Raw genomic sequence first — 19,635 nt, 5'->3', positions numbered from 1 at the left:
ATGTGTTACCATGTTCAGCCTCAGTATTGTCTTAAAATGTGACTGGTCTCCTTTCAGGTCTTATCGCTTTTCCTTTAAAGCATGAAGTTCCTCCCAATAAGAAGGCTACAAGATAGGAATAAGAAATTCCTAGGAAGAAAACTACATGGAAGAAGATAGTTGCCATACTGTACTTTGCTACCAACCAACTGCTGAGGGAGCATGGGAGTAATGGTGATTTGGGGAGACAGGCTGTAGTGTGATCCTCTGCTACAGGGCTGCCCAGTGGCCTTCCTTGGGCTTTGGAAATTCTGCCCTTGCTGTGACAGGAGCCTTTTTCTGAGACACTACTCAATTTATTGGGTGGAGCTCTGGGGTGCCACCAGATCTATAGTAGGGCAATGGACTGTAGGAGACCACATTCCTTCAACATAGGGCAGGAACTTCATAGTGCTGACATCTTGTTACTTAACACCTGGCCAGGTAGGACCTCAAGCCACCTGAACACAGGGCCCAGCCCACAGAGACCTGCCATACAGGTGCTGAACAAGTTGGTGGCTGTGGTCTGCATGCCTGCTCTTTGCTGAAGTGTCCCATCCTGAGCCTGTGCACTGTGAGAAGGGCTGGGACTTCCAGCCATGGGAGCACAGGGGCGGTGAAGGCTGGATCGTCAGTTTCTGGGATTTGCTGTTGATCGATTGTTACCTTTTAAAGAAATAACCACAGTTTGAACAGTCTTTGCTTGTGTGCCAGCCTCACTGCTTGTGGAAGCCCAACCACCTGCGTCCCCCTTGTTAAATTAGCTGCTCTCCCTGTGAGCAAAGGCCATCCCCGTTTTCTACATGAGTCTGAGATGGTCTTGGTTTTTCAGAGGAAGCTCTTCTGGGAGGCCGCTCAGGGCCCGGCTGTTTGCTTTGGGCTCAGATGTCTTCTCTCTCTCTGTGATGCTCCCTGGATCATTCCTAAAGGGACAGTTTCACGTGAGCTCGTCTGCTCTGCTCCGCTTCTTTCACTAGGTCCACTTTGGCCTAAGCTTTCACAGTGGAAAGCTTCTGGAATGCACTGGTGGTGACCACATCTTCAGGAAAAGAAACTCCTGTGTCTCATGAGAGGTTTCTTGCCACATTACCCAGTGAGAGGCATTGAGCTGCTCAAGCTCCAACATCAACAGGTCAGGATCACAAGGGCTTTTAACCTGAGGCTCCCCTAAGCACCTGAGCCTTGTACAGAAGGGTGGGACCCAGCTGTACTGCCTTCAACCATACTAATTCTGAACAGCTCAGCAAACTTCTAGATTCTCCCAGCTAACTAACAAGGCCTTTCCCACCTATGACTAACATTTTGTTTATTTTGGTTTGGCTTGATTTTGTGTGTGTGTGTATACACACATGTGTGTGGTGTATGAACATGTATGCCCGTGCACATGCCATGCATGTGCATGTAGAGGCTAGAGGAGAACTTTGGGTGCCCTCTTACTGTTCAACTATTTCCTTGATAGAAGGTCTTTTCCAACCCAGAGATGCCATTAGTCAGTGAGGCCCTGTGATTCTCTGGTCTTGCTGTCCCCCTTGTGAACACTTGTTACAGAGATGTGCAGCCATGCTCAGCTTTTTTTGAGGTAGGGTCTCACGCTAGCCCAGGCTGACCTGGAATTCACTATGTAGTCTCTAACTATGTAGGCCTCTAACTCACAGTGATTCTCCCATCTCTGTCTCCCATGTGCTTTTAAGTAGGTTCTCACAAAGCTTAAGTGGCAAGCACTTGACTGCTGAACCATCTACACAGCCACTTGATTTTTATTTATTTATTTATTATTATTATTATTATTATTATTATTTGTTTTTTTGAGGTAGGGTCTTACTCTGGCCCAGGCTGACCTGGAATTAACTATGTACTCTCAAGGTGGCCTCGAACTCCCGGCAATCCTCTTACCTCTGCCTCCCGAGTGCTGGGATTAAAGGTGTGCACCACCACACCCAGCTATTTATTATTTTTTTAATGGTCTTGCTCTGTAACTCAAGCTGGCCTTGAATTTACTATGTAGTCCAGACTGGCCTTAAACTGGCAATCTGCCTCCACTTCCCTAAATCTGGGATTACAGGTGTGTGCCATTAACACTTATTTATTGTTTAGAGACAGCCTCACTACATAGCCCATGTTGGCCTCAAACTTGCGGCAATCCCAAACCCAAAGGGGTCACAAAACCCGCAAGCTTTCTTTGTTGTGTTTGTCTCTGAGATCAGGTCACTCACCCACTCTCAGGCTGGAAAGATTTGCTTTACCTGGCTGGGGTCTCACCATTCCTGCTGTCGTCATACAAGCTTGGCAGATTCTGTGCTCGTTCATCCACAGGTGCCTGAAGCCTGGGTGAGAAGAAGCAGGTGCCAGATGCTCATGGAAGCATAGCCACCGTTGGTGCCTTAAGCTCACAGGGCACCAAACCCACATGGGAGCCAACACTCCAGATCCCATCAGACACTTCTCCCTTGGCTCTGGACTGTTCAGTAAGGTCCAGTGGTGTGCCAGGGCCAATAAACACTTGCTGAGATCGAACACAGGGCAGTCAGGCCTGGCTCTCACAAACCACAGGCTGCTCAGGAGAGACACCTCAGGGTGGAAAGGAGACACAGTAGAGCCAGGCAGGGTGGAGTAACAGTGCATGAGATCTGCTTTCATCAGGGTGGTTAGAGGAAGCCTCTGCTGACCTGACTGAGCAGGGTCCATGAAACAGTCTGAAGCAAGAACCTTCCAGGCAGAAGCCCAAATTGTGAGTTATCCTAGCTTCTTTGGGAACTGAAAAGCCATCGTGACCAGGTTGTGAGGGACAGTAAGGGACCCCAGAGAGCTGCTGGCCCTGTTATGGTGGTAATTTGAGGCTTTGAAAAAATCGTATGTGTAGCATGCTGAGGGGCACAGAAGGGGTGGCTCTGCTAGTTTGGATTTGGGGTAATAAAAGGGTTCACAACAGGTAGACTGAAATGAGTTCAGCCCATGGATATGGGATGGGTTGGAAGTGAAAGCCGTTAGAGAATGAGGCCTGGGGAGATGGGTCAATGGTTAAAGGCACTTTGCAAACCTGCCAGCCTAAGTTCAGTTCCCTAGTAGCCATAAAGTCGCACAAACTGGTACATGTGTCTAGAGTTCATTTGCAGGAGCAAGAGACCCTGGTGTGTCCATACATTCTCAAATAGGATTTTTTTCTTTTTGAGGTAGGGTCTCATTCTAGCTCAGGGTGACCTGGAATTCACTATGGAGTCTCAGGATGACCTCGAACTCACAGTGATCCTCCAACCTCTGCCTCCCGAGTGCTGGGATTAAAGGTGTGGGCCATGACGCATGGCTAAGAAGATTTTTTTTTTTTTTTTAGCACAATTTTGTGTCTTTTTAATCTGGAACATTCTGGAATTAAGAAACAGCCAATTGTTTACACAACACACTTGACATCTCACTCCAGCACCAGTAGATTTTTTTTTTAAATCATGTTTTTTAAAGATTTATTTACTTATTTATTAGAGACAGAAAGAGAGTGAGAATGGGTGCACCAGGGCCTCCACACTACAAACTTCAGACGCATGCACCATCATGTGAATCTGGCTTACATGGGACCTGGGGAATCAAACCTAGGTCCTTAGGCTTCACAGGCGTGCACCTTAACTGCTGAGCCATTTTTTCCAGCCCTAAGATTTAAAAAAAAGGCTGGTTGTGCTAGCATACATCTTTAGTCCAAGCCCTCAGGAGGCTGAGGCAGGAGGCTCACCAACATGGGGAAATGAATGAATGAAGACACTTAGGGTGTCTGAGGATGGTGCAAAGGGCCTGGAACCCCTGGTTGTGCTGATGGAGCTTCAGAGGACCCCTATGACATTCCCAAGTTTCTTCTGAGGGATAGAGAGTGCTATCATGTGCCTAGAAGCATTCTCAGAGCAGACCACTCACTCACTGGCACCATGTAGCTTTTTGTTTTGTTGTTGAGACAGGTGTGTAGCCCAGGATAGCTCCAGACATGTCAGTCTTTCTGCCTCAAAGTCGTGTTCATGTCCACAATCACTAATAGCCTGTCACCTTTTTTTTTTTTTTTTTTTTTTGGTTTGTGTGGTATGCATGTGTGTATATATTCTTACGTGGTTGCACATATGTGTGCACACATGTGGAGGCCAGAGATCAGGGTGAGGTGTGTCCTCAGCCACTTGCTACCTTGTGTGTGTGTGCCCATGCATGCATTCAGTGCATGTGTGGAGTGCGGAGGACAACATTCAGGTCAGTACTACTGTAGGTGCACTGGAATTACAGAAGCCTGCCACAGCTTCTGGCTTTTATTTGGGGTCTGGGGATCTGAGCTCAGACTCTCAGACTTGCATGGCAAGCACGTTAGCCACTAGTCCATCACTCCAGCCCTCTCCACCTTTTTGTTTTGTTGTGTTGAGGCAGGGTCTCGCTCACAGCCATCCTCCTACTTCTGCCTCCCAAGTGTGCCACCAGGCCCAGCATGCCTTTTTCTGTTGAGATGGTCTCTTTCTGAACCTAGAGCTCACCTGTTCAGCTAGACTAGCCAACAAAGTCCAGGGATGTCCTGTCTCTTCCTCGCCAGCGCTGGGAAATGGCAGGTGTGTGCCACAACACCAGGCCTTTTGTGTAGGCCCTGGGGACTTGAATTCAGGTCCTTATGCTTGCAGTGCGCGTCCACTGAGACTTTCTCCCCAGCCCTTGTCACCATGTTGTAGGTGTCTAACACCTGGCCTGTCTGCCCAGAATGCTCAAGACTAGGCCTGCTGGCTTCCTGAAAGGGGCCTTCTGCATATATGGCACCTTTCCCACACATTCTGAAGTGTCTCGAGGCCTTGAGACCACCCTTAGCCTCACCTGGGCTCCAGCCGCTCCTTCACCTTGGCAATGGAGCGGATATAGGGTGTGATCTGCTTAGTGAGGGTAGTCAGGTAGGCATTCTCTTGCTTCAGCTGGAGAAGGTCATGGAGCTGGGCTGTGGGAGCCAAGGCCGACATGTTGGGCCTCGGTGTCAGACTCTTATTCTTAAGGGCCTGGCCCCATGTAGAGATCCCAACTGTTTAATGACTGACTGTGACCAAAGGGTATGGTCTGCAGTGTGGACAGTCCCCTCCCTGAACATCACTGGGGCCAGTTAGCAGGTGTAAGGCCAAGCCAAACTCGGGGTAGAGCATGGGGCTGTGTGCCCAGTTAGTGGCTCATGAGCTCTCTCCCTCGCACATGGGTTAGTACTGAGCAGCCATTCCCTGGGACCTTCGTAAATCTCCTGCTCAGTAGCTACTCGCTGGTAGGATTCCTCCCAAATCTGCAAGAGAAGAGAGGCACACTGGATGTGATAGTGACTAGGAAATAGCACGGATGGCATACCTGCTCTAGTCCCACCAGCCAGCTGGGCCCATGTGGTTTCTGGCAGCAAAGCCTCCAGGTATCAAAATCTGCCATGTGGGGGTTTGGGTGGGGTATTGGCTCAGGCTCTTTCTCCCCTGCCTGTTTGGAGGTAGCCATATGACTGCAGCAAGGGCTAGAGTAGGGCTACCTCCTGGAAGACCGTTCTCATGCCCTCCACGGAGGTATACACCGAGGCGATCTGCGCGTCCAGTTGCAGGGACCTGTGCACGATGTCCCCCATGATCTCAGCCTTGATGAGTGAGTGATGCTTGGTGAGGTCCCGGTGCAACTCCTGGACCTGGTCCTTCAAGTTCTGCACTCCCACCTGCAGATCCTGATCGAAGAGGCCAAATGAGGGGTGAGTTCCAAACAGGGCTGGACAACTGAATCTTCACGAGGAAGGGGTAGGGCCTCTTTCACTCCAGAAGTCCCCAGCCTCCTGACCCTGTAGGAGTCTTCATAATGACGACAGTGCTCTGTGAAGGGTGTGTCCTCCCCCTCTGCCAGCAGCACTTTGGCGCTGATGGGCCGGTGCAGCATAGGTTTTTGGACAGGTGACCCAGACATCTTTCCCACTGGGGAAGGGCAGCTGGATGGCTTCTGCACCTTAGGGCCTGAGCCCCCTGCCAGCCTAGGAAGAAAACTAGTGTGGGTGGAGGAGGGCGCTGGTCTTTGTCTCCCAGCCTCCAAGACATCCCTTTGGCTGGTTAGAGTTCCACAGTGCCTTCAACCTAGCTGTAGGGATGAATCCCTAGGATCGCTGGGGCCGTGCAAGACTACACCTACGGGAAGTGGGTCAAAGGTCCTTCCCTCAAGGATCCAGTGTGGGTGGGGCCCAAATACCCATGGAGTCTCAGGATGGGCTGGGTACAGGGTGCACTCTTTCTCATGTTGCACAAAGGAGGTTTGGACTGACAAGTGGTTTCAGGAGTTTTCGGGTGCACACGTGTCAGTTTTCCCATTTCTACCCCCTCTGGATCTCTGACTTTCAACTGGGTCAGAGACTGAGGATTGCCCAACTGCTTTAGGCACCCCAGACAGTGCCAAACTCAGCCTGGTTGAGGGGGCTGCAGAGGAGGTGGGGCAGCTCCAAAGTATCTCTGCTGCCCATGGCGAAGCTCCTCGCAGTCTGTCAGCCACAGGCTTTCTGTTCCCCAAGAACTGCTGAGCAGACTTACAGTGTTGCCCTCCAGAAAAGCTGTCACCCCACCTCCAGCCCCATGCCTTCCTGCCCAGACACCAGTGGAGAGTGGGAAGAGCTGGCGACCAAGCAGGGAAAGACAGTGTTCTGCTTTTCTTAGGAGGATTTGTCCCCTGGGCACCGGTGTGGGCCTGCCCTCCCTCAGTCACTGCTCACATGTTGATGCCATCCACAGTGGCCACTGCCCTACGAGGTCCTAGCAGCAGCAGTGGCTCCAGGCAGTGCGCAAACTCTGCACGGTAGTCATTGGAAATCTAGGAGACAGTATAGTGTCATTGAAGCAATCTCTTCAACCTGGTTATCTCTGCCCCTCCCCCCACTGCCCACACCTGAGTACCTTGCTGCTCTGAGCTGGCCTTAGGCGATGTGGCCGCATGACGATGCCCTGCAGTCTCTCCATCAGCTCCTGCCATGGGGGAGGGGCTCAGGACCAGGAATTGGGGAGATGAAGATCTGAAGACGTTGGGGCAAGTCTTATCTTTGGCATTTTACCTATGTCTGTTAGGGACTCCTACTCTCCCCTGGGACTGGTACAGATACCACCCTTGTCCTGTGAAAGCAGGTGGCTCTTCAGCAGACACTGACTGCACTGTGGAGGCCCATGCTCACTGCCCTTCCACCTTGTGCATTTGGCTTACATGAATACTGAACTGAATTGAGCCTGGACCTTAGGCTTCACAGGCAAACTCCTTAACCAATAAGCCATCTCTCCAGTCCTCTCACTGCCTTTTCAAAAGGCATGATGGTACACCCCTTTAATCCCAGCACTTGGGAGGCAGAGGTAGGAGAACCCCTGTGAGTTCAAGACCAGTCTGGGACTACAAACTGAGTTCCAGGACAGCCTGTGCCAGAGTGAGACTCTACCTAAAAAAAAAAAAAAAAAAAAAAAAAAAGATTCATCTGACCTCAAAAGAGTTTGTAGAGGGAGGGAAGGCAAGCCCAGAGCCCCCTGACCCTGCCTGCAGGTGATAGGCTGCTAACTCCTGAGGTGGCAGCCTCTTTGCAGGGAGATGGGCCTCTAGGTGGAGGAGGAAGAACTTGTGTAAGCTGGGGAGACTCACGTAGCCAAGATCCAGGAACTCAGCTTTGCTGGCCAAGCTGAGGAAGGAAGAGCAGATGACCAGGTGAACCTGCATGGGGCGAGCAGAGAAGGAAGGCAATGCTCGAAGGCTTGAGCTCTGGGCTGGAGAGCCCAGCCTCATACCCCTTGCTCCCTTACCTGCAGGGTGGGCAGCAAGGCAGCCAAGTGGGCAAGCTGCTCCTTGAAGGCCTTGTCCTTCTCTTCGTATTGGCTGGGAGAGGAGCAGGCAAGGCTGCCAGGTCTCTATGGTGACAGATGCTTGCCCTACCTCCAGGATTGCAGAATCTGCAGTCCCATCTCCACATCAGCTTGTTTGTTTGTTTTGAGACAGGGTCTCCTGTAGCCCAAGTTGGCCTCAAGGTTGCCATATTCCTCCTGATCCTCCTGCCACTCCCTCCTAACTGCTGGGATTGCAGGCGGACACCAGCACACTCAGCTTTCCTACCAGCTTCATAGCGCTTTCCTTGTCCACCTGGGTGTCTTGCTACCCATCTGAGTCAGAGGCAGCCCCAGTGCAAGAGGCCTAAGCTCTGAGCTGGGTATATGAAGGTCAAGGACAGGGGACAGAGACTTGTCACACTTACCTCTGCACAGCCTGTAGAAGTAGCACTTTCCTCTCAGCCAGTCTATCCTGGGGGAGAGAGCCTACTGATGACCCTCACTCACCCCTGGCCCCACCTTCTCCCACTGAGATGTGGGTGCAGGCAGCCTGCTGAACATGTAACCCTGGCCGCATGGCCAAGGCCTGCCTTCCTGCTTCCCACTGCCTGAGAGCCTGGGTATCTGCACGTTAAATGTCACCTTCCAGGTGGGGTCTTCCTAGACCCTACCATCAACACCAGCCTAAGGGAGGCTCTGGCACTCCTCTGGAGCTCTCCTGGTAATTATGATTGACTCATAGGAAAAGTTAATTCAATTCCAGGGCTACACTGTTAGGTCCATGAGAGGGCGCTGGGCAGTGACCGTCTGGTCCCTCTTTGCCCTCACCTGCATGCTACCGAAGAGAGCGTGGATGGCAGCTTCCTCCTCCGCAGCGCTGCGCCGCACCTCCTCCACCATGGCCTGCAGCAGCGCGATGGCCTCCCGGGTGGCAGTCTGCAGGGCTTTCACCGCCTGGGCACAGCGCGAGGCCTTAGCCTTACCTTCCTCCCAGGTCCTCCACCTCCCCATGGCCACCTGCTCGTCTGTGGTACCCACACTCACCAGCACCGCCTGCTCCAGTCTCTCACAGCCTTGCACATAAGCGGACTCCAGGTCCACGCAGTGAGCCCGGCTCTCCCTGCCCAGAGCAGCTAGTGAGTCCAGATCTGTTTGTGCCCAACCCCTTCCCCCGTCGGCTACCTCTACCCACCCATGCATGTCCCGGAAGCAGCGGATACACAGCAGCGACTTCTTGTCGGTGGAAAACATGATGTATGGCTCCGCATGCTGTGCTGTGGAGCACATGGGGCGGGGCGATGGTGAATCGGTAGGTCCCTGCCATCCCCGCCCGGTCCCCAACCTGGCCGCGACCCCGGCCCGGCCCCGCGCGCCTCACTTACTGCACTTTTGGATCACATCGCGGCTGCGCTGGCCCAGGACCACGATGTCGTGGCGCGCGAACATCCGTGCGCGGTGAGTCTCTTCCCGGCAGCGCGCGCACAGGGGCTGCCCGCACGTGTTGCAGAAATACGTGGTCTCAGCCTCCTGGGGGCACAGCCCTGGCTCAGAGCCCTACCACGGTGGTACCTCAGCCACCGCGAGTCACGAAATGCATCAGACCCAGCCCGGGGAAGGCACGGGCTAAACACAGTCCCCCACCTGTTTTTTGTCCCCTCACCCCCCCCCCCCCCCAGGTAGGGTTTCACTGTAGCCTAGGCTGATCTGGAACTCAACAGTAATCCTCCTACCTCTGCCTCCCAAGTGCTGGGACTAAAAACGTGCGCCACCACACCGGGAAACACAATCATAACTGGCTGGCTCTAACATACCCAGTTTACAAACGAGGACACTGAGGTAGAGGCGAAGCTAGGCAAGTACATGCAGAAAGCCGCCTGGGCTAGAGGCAGTTTCATGGGTGGATGTTGAAGGGCAGGAAGTGTTCTGCACAGCATTTGGTGTGTGTGTGTGTGTGTGTGTGTGTGTAGTGAGAAGAAACTTCTCAAGCCCTTCTTGGAAATCACTATTGTCAAATGGTGGTACACACACCCTGGAGATGGGTATCATTTCCTTTGGCAAATGTGGTCATCTTTCTTCAGCTTGACAGACAAGGCTGAGTTCATGGACCTGGACTATGTGAGTCTCCCCAACTCTTGCCTCCCTCCCTAACAGGACTGGCCCAGCATAGAAGTTGGCCATCTCAGGGCTTGACAGCAAGGAGCGTGAGCGCCAGCAGCCCTGTTGGGAGACAATGCAGTGTAGGGGAGAAAACCGCTTGACTCCTTCCAAACCCCAGAGGTCCTTGGCTGTCTGTGGGAGAGAGGAGGGCAGCTAGGATCCCTCCCCTAGCCCAAACCTAGGGCTGAGAGACCTGACAGTGACCCTTTAGCCATGGCCGTGACAGAACAACCCTCCACTCCTGCCATCGGAAGTCAGGGCATTTCCTCAGAGGTCCCCCTTCCTCTGTTCCCTCCCCTGCTGTCTCTACCTCTGGATTAGGTTTCTCAGTTCTCTCCCAGCATGCCCCAGGGATTGTGTTCCTTGAGGGCGGGGCTTTTTCTCTTGCAGGGTCATCCAGCCTCCAGAGGCCTTTACCGAAGGGTAAAAAGCCTTCCCTTCAGCTCCCAGGGCGCTCTCTCCCCAGTTCTGTTCTGTCCTTGCTTAGCCAGGTCCTTTAGCTCCTTGCATGTGTTTAAGTAGAAGGGGTCATCAAGAGTTATCCTCCCACCCCACCAGATCTATAAAGGGATCCACTGCTCCCATGACAACTACCCAAATCGAATGGGCTCAGCCTGGTCTCTCAAGCCACTTGTTCTGAATCTTAGTATCACCATTTGGGGGTTTTATTTTGGTTTTTTTTTTTTTTTGGTTTTTTGAGGTAGAGTCTCACTGTAGCCCAGGCTGACCTGGAATTCTGGAATTCACTAAGGAGTCTCAGGGTGGCCTCGAACTCACAGCGATCCTCCTACCTCTGCCTCCCAAGTGCTGGGATTAAAGGCGTGCGCCAACACGCCTGGCAGTATCACCATTTGTATGTATGATGGCCCAAGGTTGGAGTTCAAGGTGCCCAGGGGAACGGGCTGGGGGAGTGCATGATGGATTATCTTCTCAGGGTATGTGGGAGCATGCTGCAAACATGGGGGACCATGCAACCTAGCACCCCTCCCCTCCCTCCCACCACCACCCCCTGCCTGCTTGCTGCACTCCAGGTCACAGTTGGCACAGTGCACGGCCTCCACGCTGTCCCCAGAGCTGTCCACCAGGAACTGTAGCAGCCGGTCCACGGGTGGGAGCCCACTGGGACTCTTCACCACGGTTTGGTGCCTGTGGAGAGGCTGCAGCCAAGATCTGGAACTCTTGTAGGAGGCTCACCCCCTTACCCTTCACATTCCATGCCATAGCTAAAAATAGCAGTGTCAGAGTGGTGGGGTCTGCTACAGGCCTGAGATCCGCTATAAATATAGCATCCGGCCTTGCCTGGGGGGCCTCTACCCTTGCCATCCTGTCCTTCTGTGGTATGATAAGCCAAGTCACTCCAGAGGGTCCTCTTCACTGTACTTAGGGTCACCCCTAGAACCTTGAGCCAATTTAACAGTTATGACAGCCTAAAGTTTCTGGAATATGTGCAGCTCCCCTGCCTTCCTGGGAGCTACTGGAAGTATCCTGACCCATTCTCCTGCCCCGCCTTTGTCTCCTGACTTTTTTTTTTTTCCCCTGAGAAGTCTTGGTAGGACAATAGCCATTTCCACCCTCAGTTAACTTGACCTCCAAACATGGTAGGACCTGGAAATTTATGCATTGGACACTGACTACACATCTCCCAGCATCACAAGCTGCCCTTTGGTTTCCCACCAGGAGAAGCCACCCTCCACCCTCCCTGGGTTAAGGGCACTCACTGGCACAGCGGGCAAGTCAGGAGGCCTTCAGTGGCCTGGCCACGCAGGCAGTCAGTACAGAAATTGTGAAAGCAGTCCAGCAGGCACGGGCGCTCGTACTGCGCGTGACACAGTGGGCACACGAGGGGGTGGCCACTCACGGAGTCCAGGGCTCCTGGGCCCTCCAGAGGCACGAAGATGGCTCCAGACATCTGCCAAGAGGGACAATGCAGGTCCACGGCCGGAGGGCTTGGTGGAAAACTGAGGCTCCCTCCGACACTGCTGTGCCACCAGACTCCTCCCTAACTTGCCCGGGACGCGTGAGCTCCTATGGCCAGTGGCTTTGGAATGGGAAGGGAGGGCTGGTGAGGGACCTGGCTACTACTCGTCCCCAGCCTCTCTTCACGGTCCAGCTGTGATCCCCCACTGTGTCACTGCCAAAGAGTGACAGGCTATGCAGTCAGGCTGTGGGGTTGGGCAGAGCTTCATCCCCGCCCTCATTTCTCCCACGTTCCCTCCCTCTCTCTCTCCCTCCCCCACCCCGTGTCCTCTGGGTGACCGCTGGCGATGCTCTTGTCCACCTTCCTCGGAGGAGTGCTGCCTTGCAGCGTGATGGGACCCCGACTGAACTCCTGTTCCTCTGCCAGCGTGCAGTGGTCTGGGCCACTCCACGCCCCAAAGCAGAGGTAAGGAGCCTAGCTAGACACGGCTGTGCCGAGTGAGGATCTGATGTGCCACTGGATACTGTTAGAGATGGCAGAGCCCAGAGCTGCAGAAGCTGGACACAGAAGGGGCCAAAGACACCTGGTTACCTGGTCTTTGAGAGCAGGGCCCATCTGGCTAGATCTGCTCTCTGGTTCCAGACCTGGGTATAAAGAGAATAGGTCTTCACAGCCCCACATCCTTCTTGGCCAATTAGAGGCCTCAGAGAACCACAGGTTCTTCACAAATATTCCAGCACTGTGGGAAGGGGCAGGCTTTGGGGTGCCAGACCTCTTACAAGTATTTGTGGCTCTCAGCCAACTTGTTTGACTTGTCAGAGACTCAGAGCTGGGGGAAAGAAGAGCTAGTGTGCATGTGCAACTCCTGGACTCAGGGCCATGAGAAGCCCTAATGCCTATGGAATTGGGTGGGAGGCTGGGGAGGCTCCATGTCCGTGGAGTTGGGCCAGAGGTTGTGAAGGAGGATAGTGGCAGCCAGTGTTCCCTCTCTCCTGGGTTCTCTCCTTTTCTAGATGGACATTCTCCACATCCAGTTTGTGCTGTGTGATGTGATGTGTGTGTGTGTGGTGTTTGCATATATGTGTGCATGCAGATACACGCATCCCGTGTGTACAAGTGCAGAGGCCAGGGGAGAATTTCAGTAGCTTCCTCTATTGCTCATCTGAGTAATTTCTTTTTTAAAAAAAATTTTATTAGCATTTTCCATGATTATAAAAAAAAAATCCCATGGTAACTCCCCCCCCATTTCCCCTTTGAAATTCCATTCTCCATCATATTTCCTCCCCACTGAGTAATTTCTTGAGACTGAGTTCCTCAACTCAGAGCTGCCATTTTTTTCTGTCAGTGAGTCCCGCAATTCCCCACTCCCTGCTCAATTCCCCTCTTCAGGACTGTAGTTGCAGACACGCATGGCCACGACATCTCCGGAACCGAACTTGGGCAGTCTTAGGCCCTTTTCAGCCCTCATGCTTGCATAGCAAGTGTTATTACTCATGGAGAAATTGCCTTTTCTCTTTTTCTGTTTTAAAAATAAATTTTTCTGGATTTTTTTTTTTTTTTTATGAGAGAGAGAGAATGAGAGCAAACAAGTGAGACAGAATTGGTGTGCCAAGGCCTCCAGCCACTACAAACACACTCCAGACACATGTGCCACATGGAGCATCTGGCTTTTTTAAATGAGAGACAGAGAGAAAGAGAGAGAATGGGCATGCCAGGACCTCTAGCCATTGCAAACAAACTCCAGACACATGTTCCACCTTGTGCATCTGGCTTTATGTGGGTACTAGTAATGAAGCTTGGGTCCTTTGGCTTTGTAAGGAAGCACCTTAACAGCTAAGCCATCTCTCCAGCCCACCCCCACCTTTTTTTGATGTAGGGTCTCACTCTAGCCCAAGTTGACTGACATGGAACTCATTCTGCAGTTCCAGGCTGGCCTTGAACTCAGCAATCTTCCTACCTCTGCCTCCCAAGTGCTGGGATTAAAGACATGTGCCACCATGCATAGCTGTTTCTTCCTTCCTTCCTTCCTTCCTTCCTTTCTTCCTTCCTTTCTTTCTTTCTTTCTTTTTTTGTGGGGGGGGGGAGGGGATTTCTCTAAGGTAGGGTCTCACTCTAGCCCCGACTGACCTGGAATTTACTATGCAGTTCCAGACTGCCCTGAACTCACAGTGATCCTTCTACCTCAGCCTCCCAAGTGCTGGGATTAAAGACATGTGCCACCATACCTGGTCCTGGCTGTTTCTCTTTTCCTTCTTTCTTTTTAAATAATATTTCATTTTTCTGAGAGAGAGAGAAAGAGAGAGAGAGAGAGAGAATGGACACACCAGGACCTCTACCCACTGCAAATGAACTCTAGATGCATGTGCCACCGTGTGCATCTGGCTTATGTGGGACCTGGAGAAGTGAACCTGGGTCCTTAAGCTTTGCAGGCAAATGCCTTAACTGCTAAGCCATCTCTCCAGCCTTTTTTTTTTTTTTTTTTCTTTAAAGGTAGGGTTTCACTTTAGCTCACACTGTCCTGGAACTCTCTCTGTAGTGTCCCAGAGGACACTTCACAGTAATTCTCCTACCTCTGCTTCCTGAGTGCTGGGATTAAAGGTGAGTGCCACCAGGCCCAACTCTATGTTCTGTTTTGTAACATTTCCCTCTCGAGTCACTGATTCTGCAATTATCTTGGATTCCAGAAACAGACAATCTGATCAATAAACATCTTTATAACAAGGGACCAAAACTAATCAGAAGCAACAGTGAGTCTTAAAGGATGGAGCACCTCTTAAATGACAGCAATGACCCATTATGGTGAGGCTGAACCCTGGAGCAGGACTGCTGGGACTGCTTTGCTGAAGTAGTGAGGGGAGTAATTTTCCCAGAGCCCCTTGCAGAACCAGAGCTGAGATACTGGTCAGCCAGAACAGATGCTGGTCTGACCAAAATCACCTGCTGTGTCCACTGGGCAACCCCTCAGCCCCCTCCTGCTTCCTTTTTCCTGTTGGCCCCTTGAAGGCAGACTTGCAGTCAATGAGTCCTTTATCTGTTCTTCCCAATGTGTCCAAATTGATGTAGTCTCCTTGCTCTGTCCTTCAATACTTGTGTCTTTTGGTCTGGAGAGATAGCTTAGTGGTTTAGGTGCTTGCCTGTGAAGTTTAAGGACCAAAGTTCAACTCCCCAGAACCCATGTAAGCCAGATGTATAATGGTGGCACATCCGTCTGAAATTCATTTGCAGTGGCTGAAGGCTCTGGCACACCCATTTTCTCTCTCTCAATGAATAAGTAAAAACAAAATTGGGGCTGGAGGGATAGCTTAGTGGTTAAGGTGTTTACCTGCAAAGCCAAAGGATTCAGGTTCGATTCTCCAGGACCCAGGTTAGCCAGATGCACAAGGGGGCGCACACGTCTGGAGTTTGTTTGCAGTGGCTGGAAGCCCTAGCGTGCCCATTCTCTCTCTGGCTCCTCTCCTTTCTCTGTCAAATAAATAAATAAAAATAAAATATTTTAAAAATAAATTAAATTAAAGGCTCTCATCTTCTTAAAAAACAAATGAGGGGGGGAATTATCATGGCTTATTGTCTATAATTATGGAAGTTATCAATAATAAAAAAATTAAAATAAAAAAACAAAACTTGTGTCTTTCATTAGTGTATTGGACAGGTGGCTAGTCTGTTGGTGCTCTGCAAGCCAGGCTTTTGCCTGAAAAATCATCTGTTGGACTTTCCTAAATTAGATGCTGTCTATAATTTTCCTTTCCTTTTTCTTCTCTTTTCTTCTCTCTTCCTTCTCTCTCTTTTCTTCCTTTCAAAGCAAAGTATCACTCAAGTTTAGGCTGACCTGGAACTCTCTGTAGCCCAGGGTGACTGTGAACTTCACAACAATCCTCCTACTTCAGCCTACCAAGTGCTGGGATTATAGACATGAGCTATCACACCCAGCTCTCTGTCTTTCTCTCTTATTTATTATTTTGTTTCATTTTTTTATATGCAAGTGCAGAAAGAAAAGAAAAAATGGGTGCAGCAGGGCTCAAGCCACTGCAAAAGAACTCCATATGCATGTGCTACTTTGTGCTTCCGGCTTTATGTGGGTACTGGGGAATTGAACCCAGGTCCTAAGGCTTTGGAGGTAAAAGCCTTAATCACCGAGCCATCTCTCCAGCCCCATTGTTTTTGTTTTTTTGAGGTAGGGTTTCACTGTAGCCCAGGCTGACCTAGAACTCACTCTGTAGTCTGAGGCTGGCCTCTAACTCACAGCGATCCTTCTACCTCTGCCTCCCAAGTGCTAAGATTAAAGGCATGGGCCACCATGCTGGTTTATTTATTTGTTTTTATTTATTTGCAAGCAGACAGAGATAGAGAGAAGAGAGACAGAGAGAATGAGCTCACCAGGGCCTCCAGCCACTGCAAAGGAATTCCAGATGCAAATGTTACTTTGTCCCTCTGGCTTTACGTGGCTACTGGGGAACTGAACCCAGGTTGTTAGGCTTTGCAGGCAAGTACCTTAACCATGGAGCCACTTCTCCAGCCCCTTATTTATTTAGTTTTTTTGAAGTAGGGTCTTGCTCTAGCTCTGGCTGACCTGGAATTCACTATGTCGTCTCAGAATGGCCTCAAACTCATGGAAATTCTCCTACCTCTGCCTCCTGAGTGTTGGGATTAAAGGCATGCACCACTACGCCTGGTTCATTTATATATTTTGACACGGGATCTTGTTATGTAGCCCCCAGCTGGTCTGAAACTCACTATGTAAATCAGGTTGGCCTTAAACTTATGGATATCCTCCAGCCTCATGCTCCTGAGTGCTGTGATTGTAGATGTGACCCACCATGACAGGCTTTTGTTTGTAGTTAAAAGGATGCATAGGGTCATGGCATGGTGGCACATGCCTTTAATCCCAGCACTTGGGAGGCAGAGATAAGAGGATCGCCCTGATACTACATAGTGGTCAGCCTGAGCTAGAGTGAGACCCTACATTAAAAAACCAAAACAAACAAATAAAAAGATGTATAGGGGCTGCGGAGATAGCTGGCTTAGTGGTTAGGGCGCTTGCTTGCAAAGCCAAAGGACCCAGGTTTGATTCCCCAGTGCCCACATAAAGTCAGATGCACAAAGTGGCACATGTGTCTGGAGCTTGTAAAAAAATGCCCATATATATATATATATGCACATACATACATACATATAATTTTTCTTTTTTTGGCTTTTCAAGATAGAGTCTCACTCTGGCTCAGGCTGACGTGGAATTCACTATGTAGTCTCAAAGTGGCTTCAAACTCACAGTGATCCTCCTACCTCTGCCTCCTGTGTGTTGGGATTAAGGCGTGTGCCAACACACCTGACTGTACACGTATAATTTTTAAAAAATATTTTATTAATTTATTTTGAGACAGAGAGAGAAAGGACAGAGAAAGAGTGAGAGAATGAGCATGCTAGAGCCTCTAGCCACTGCAAACCAAATCCAGAAGCATGCACCACCTTGTGCATCTGGCTTACGTGAGTTCTGGGGAATCACACGTAGGCCCTTAGGCTTTACAGGCAAGTACCTTAACCACTAAGCCATTCTCCAGCCCACATATATGTAATTTTTTTTTTCTGAGGTAGGATCTCAGTCTAGCCCAGGCTGACCTGGAACTCACTCATCATCCCAGGCTGGCCTCAAAGCCACAGTGATCCTTCTACCTCTGCCTCCCAAGTACTGGGATTAAAGGCACCACCATGACCAACTAAAAAATATTTATTTATTTATTTAAGTGCATGGGTGTGCCAAGGCCTCCAGCCACTGCAAACAAACCAGACACATACACTATTTTGTAAATCTTGTTTTATGTAGTTATGGGGGAATTGAACCTGGGCCAATAGGCATTGCCAATGAGCACCTTAACCACTGAACCATCTCCCCAGTCCCATGTATAGTGTTTTATCTTTATTTTATTTTATTATTTATTGAGAGAGAGAAAGGAAGGGGTGACCCAGGGCCTCTAGCCACTGTAAACAAACTCTGGTCACATGTGACCCTATGTGCATCTGGCTTATGTGCAGTAGAACTTGGGTCCTTAGGCTTTGCAGGCAAGTGCCTTAACCATTAAGCCATCTCTCTAGCCTGATTTTTATTTATTTCAATTTTAAAGTATTTCATTTGAAAGCCAGGTGTGGTGGCACATGCCTTGAATCCTCACACTTGGGTTGGTTTTATTTTTATTTATTTATTTGAGAGTGAGAGAGAGAGAAAAACAGGCAGGTGAAGAGAGAGAGAATGGGTGTGCAAGGGCTTCCAGCCACTGCAAGCAAACTCCAGATGCATGCACCATCTTGTGTATCTGGCTTACATGGGTCCTGGGGAATCTAGTCTTGAACCAGGGTCCTTAGTCTTCACAGGAAAGCGCTTAACAGCCAACTCATCTCTCCAGCCTGATCCTTGCACTTGGAGGAGGATTGCCATGAGTTTGAGGCCACCCTGAGACTACATGATGAATTTCAGGTCAGCCTGAGGTAGAGTGAGACCTTACCTCAAAAAACAAAAACAAAAACAAACAAACAAAAAAATTAGAGAATTGTCCCCTCATGTATAGTTTTATTTTATTTTTTTATTTGAGAGAGGGAAAGAGGGAGGGGGAGAGAGCGAGAGAATGGGCACGCCAAGGCCTCCAGCCACTGCAGACAAACTCCAGATACATGCGCTCTCTTGTGCATATGGCTTATGTGGGTCCTGGAGAGTCAAACCAGGATCCTTGGCTTTGCAGGCAAACACCTTAACCACTAAGCCATCTCTGCAGCCCCAATAGATTCAGGAATTTTTTTCATATATATTTAAGGGAGAAGGAGGTGAGGGGGGGGGGAGAGAGAGGGAGAGAATGAGTGTGTCAGGGCCTCCAGCCACTGCAGATGAACTCCAGATGCATATATCACCTTGTGCATCTGGCTTATGTGGATATTGGGGAATCTAACTTGGGTCCTTAGGGTTTGCAGGCAAGTGCTTTAAACAGTAAGCCATCTCTCCAGCTCCCCATGTATAGTTTTTAAAAAAATATTTTTATTGGGCTGAAGAGACAGCTTAGCAGTTACCGTACTTGCCTGCAACCTGAGTTAGATTCCTCAGTACCTATGTAAAGTCAGATGTACAAAGTGGTACATGTATCTGGAGTTCGTTTGAAGTGGCTGGAGACCCTATTTATTTGAGAATGACAGAAAGAGACAGACAGACAGATAGAGTGGGCACACCAGTGCAAATGAACTCCAAATGCATGTGGCATCTTGTTCATTTGGCTTTACATGGCTACTGAGGAATCAAACCTGGGTTCTTTGGCTTTGCCAGCAAGTGCCTTAACCGCTAAGCCATCTCTCCAGGCACTGTCTATAGTTTTTTTTTTGTGTGGGGGGGGTTCGAGGTAAGGTCTTGCTCTAGGTTTCACTTTAGTCCAGGCTGACCTAGAATTCACTATGTAGTTTCAGGGTGGCCTTGAACTCATCGCGATCCTTCCACCTCTGGCTCCTGAATGCTGGGATTAAGTGTGTGCCACCACACCCTGATTCCTGTCTGTAGTTTTAACCAGAGAGAATTTGATATAAAGGATTGCTTGAAAATTTTTTTTCAGCTGGGTGTGGTGGCATTGGCCTTTAATCCCAGCACTCCCAAGTCAGAGGTAGGGATTCACCATGAGTTTGAGGCTACACTGAGACTACATAGTGAATTTCAGGTCAGCCTGAACTAGAGGGAGACCCTATCTGGAAGAAACAAAACTAAACCAAACCAAAACAACAACA

At 50.2% G+C, this 19,635-nt stretch overlaps 1 protein-coding gene across 1 annotated transcript in view; it reads right to left on the bottom strand.

Annotated features, from left to right (window-relative positions):
* Positions 1-8: 8 nt before the first annotated feature.
* Positions 9-19,635, bottom strand: part of Rnf207 (ring finger protein 207) — a 22,652-nt gene continuing 3,025 nt past the window's right edge. Inside the window, exons 2-19 of the mRNA XM_004657402.2 lie at positions 12,478-12,530; positions 11,687-11,877; positions 10,982-11,114; positions 9,194-9,338; positions 9,004-9,085; positions 8,856-8,931; positions 8,640-8,765; positions 8,237-8,283; positions 7,791-7,863; positions 7,633-7,701; positions 6,909-6,977; positions 6,728-6,825; positions 5,815-6,001; positions 5,519-5,704; positions 5,236-5,287; positions 4,840-4,957; positions 2,262-2,342; positions 9-941 (exon numbers count right to left, since the gene is read on the bottom strand). Of these exons, the coding sequence (XP_004657459.2) occupies positions 818-941; positions 2,262-2,342; positions 4,840-4,957; positions 5,236-5,287; positions 5,519-5,704; positions 5,815-6,001; positions 6,728-6,825; positions 6,909-6,977; positions 7,633-7,701; positions 7,791-7,863; positions 8,237-8,283; positions 8,640-8,765; positions 8,856-8,931; positions 9,004-9,085; positions 9,194-9,338; positions 10,982-11,114; positions 11,687-11,877; positions 12,478-12,530 (1,910 nt within the window). The 3' untranslated portion in view covers positions 9-817. The remainder of the gene's footprint in view (positions 942-2,261; positions 2,343-4,839; positions 4,958-5,235; positions 5,288-5,518; positions 5,705-5,814; positions 6,002-6,727; positions 6,826-6,908; positions 6,978-7,632; positions 7,702-7,790; positions 7,864-8,236; positions 8,284-8,639; positions 8,766-8,855; positions 8,932-9,003; positions 9,086-9,193; positions 9,339-10,981; positions 11,115-11,686; positions 11,878-12,477; positions 12,531-19,635) is intronic.

The sequence above is a fragment of the Jaculus jaculus genome, chromosome 5, assembly GCF_020740685.1.
Source record: "Jaculus jaculus isolate mJacJac1 chromosome 5, mJacJac1.mat.Y.cur, whole genome shotgun sequence".
Lineage (NCBI taxonomy): Eukaryota > Metazoa > Chordata > Mammalia > Rodentia > Dipodidae > Jaculus > Jaculus jaculus.
Note: the sequence above shows the minus strand (reverse complement) of the source record. Positions and strands in the feature narration are given on the sequence as shown.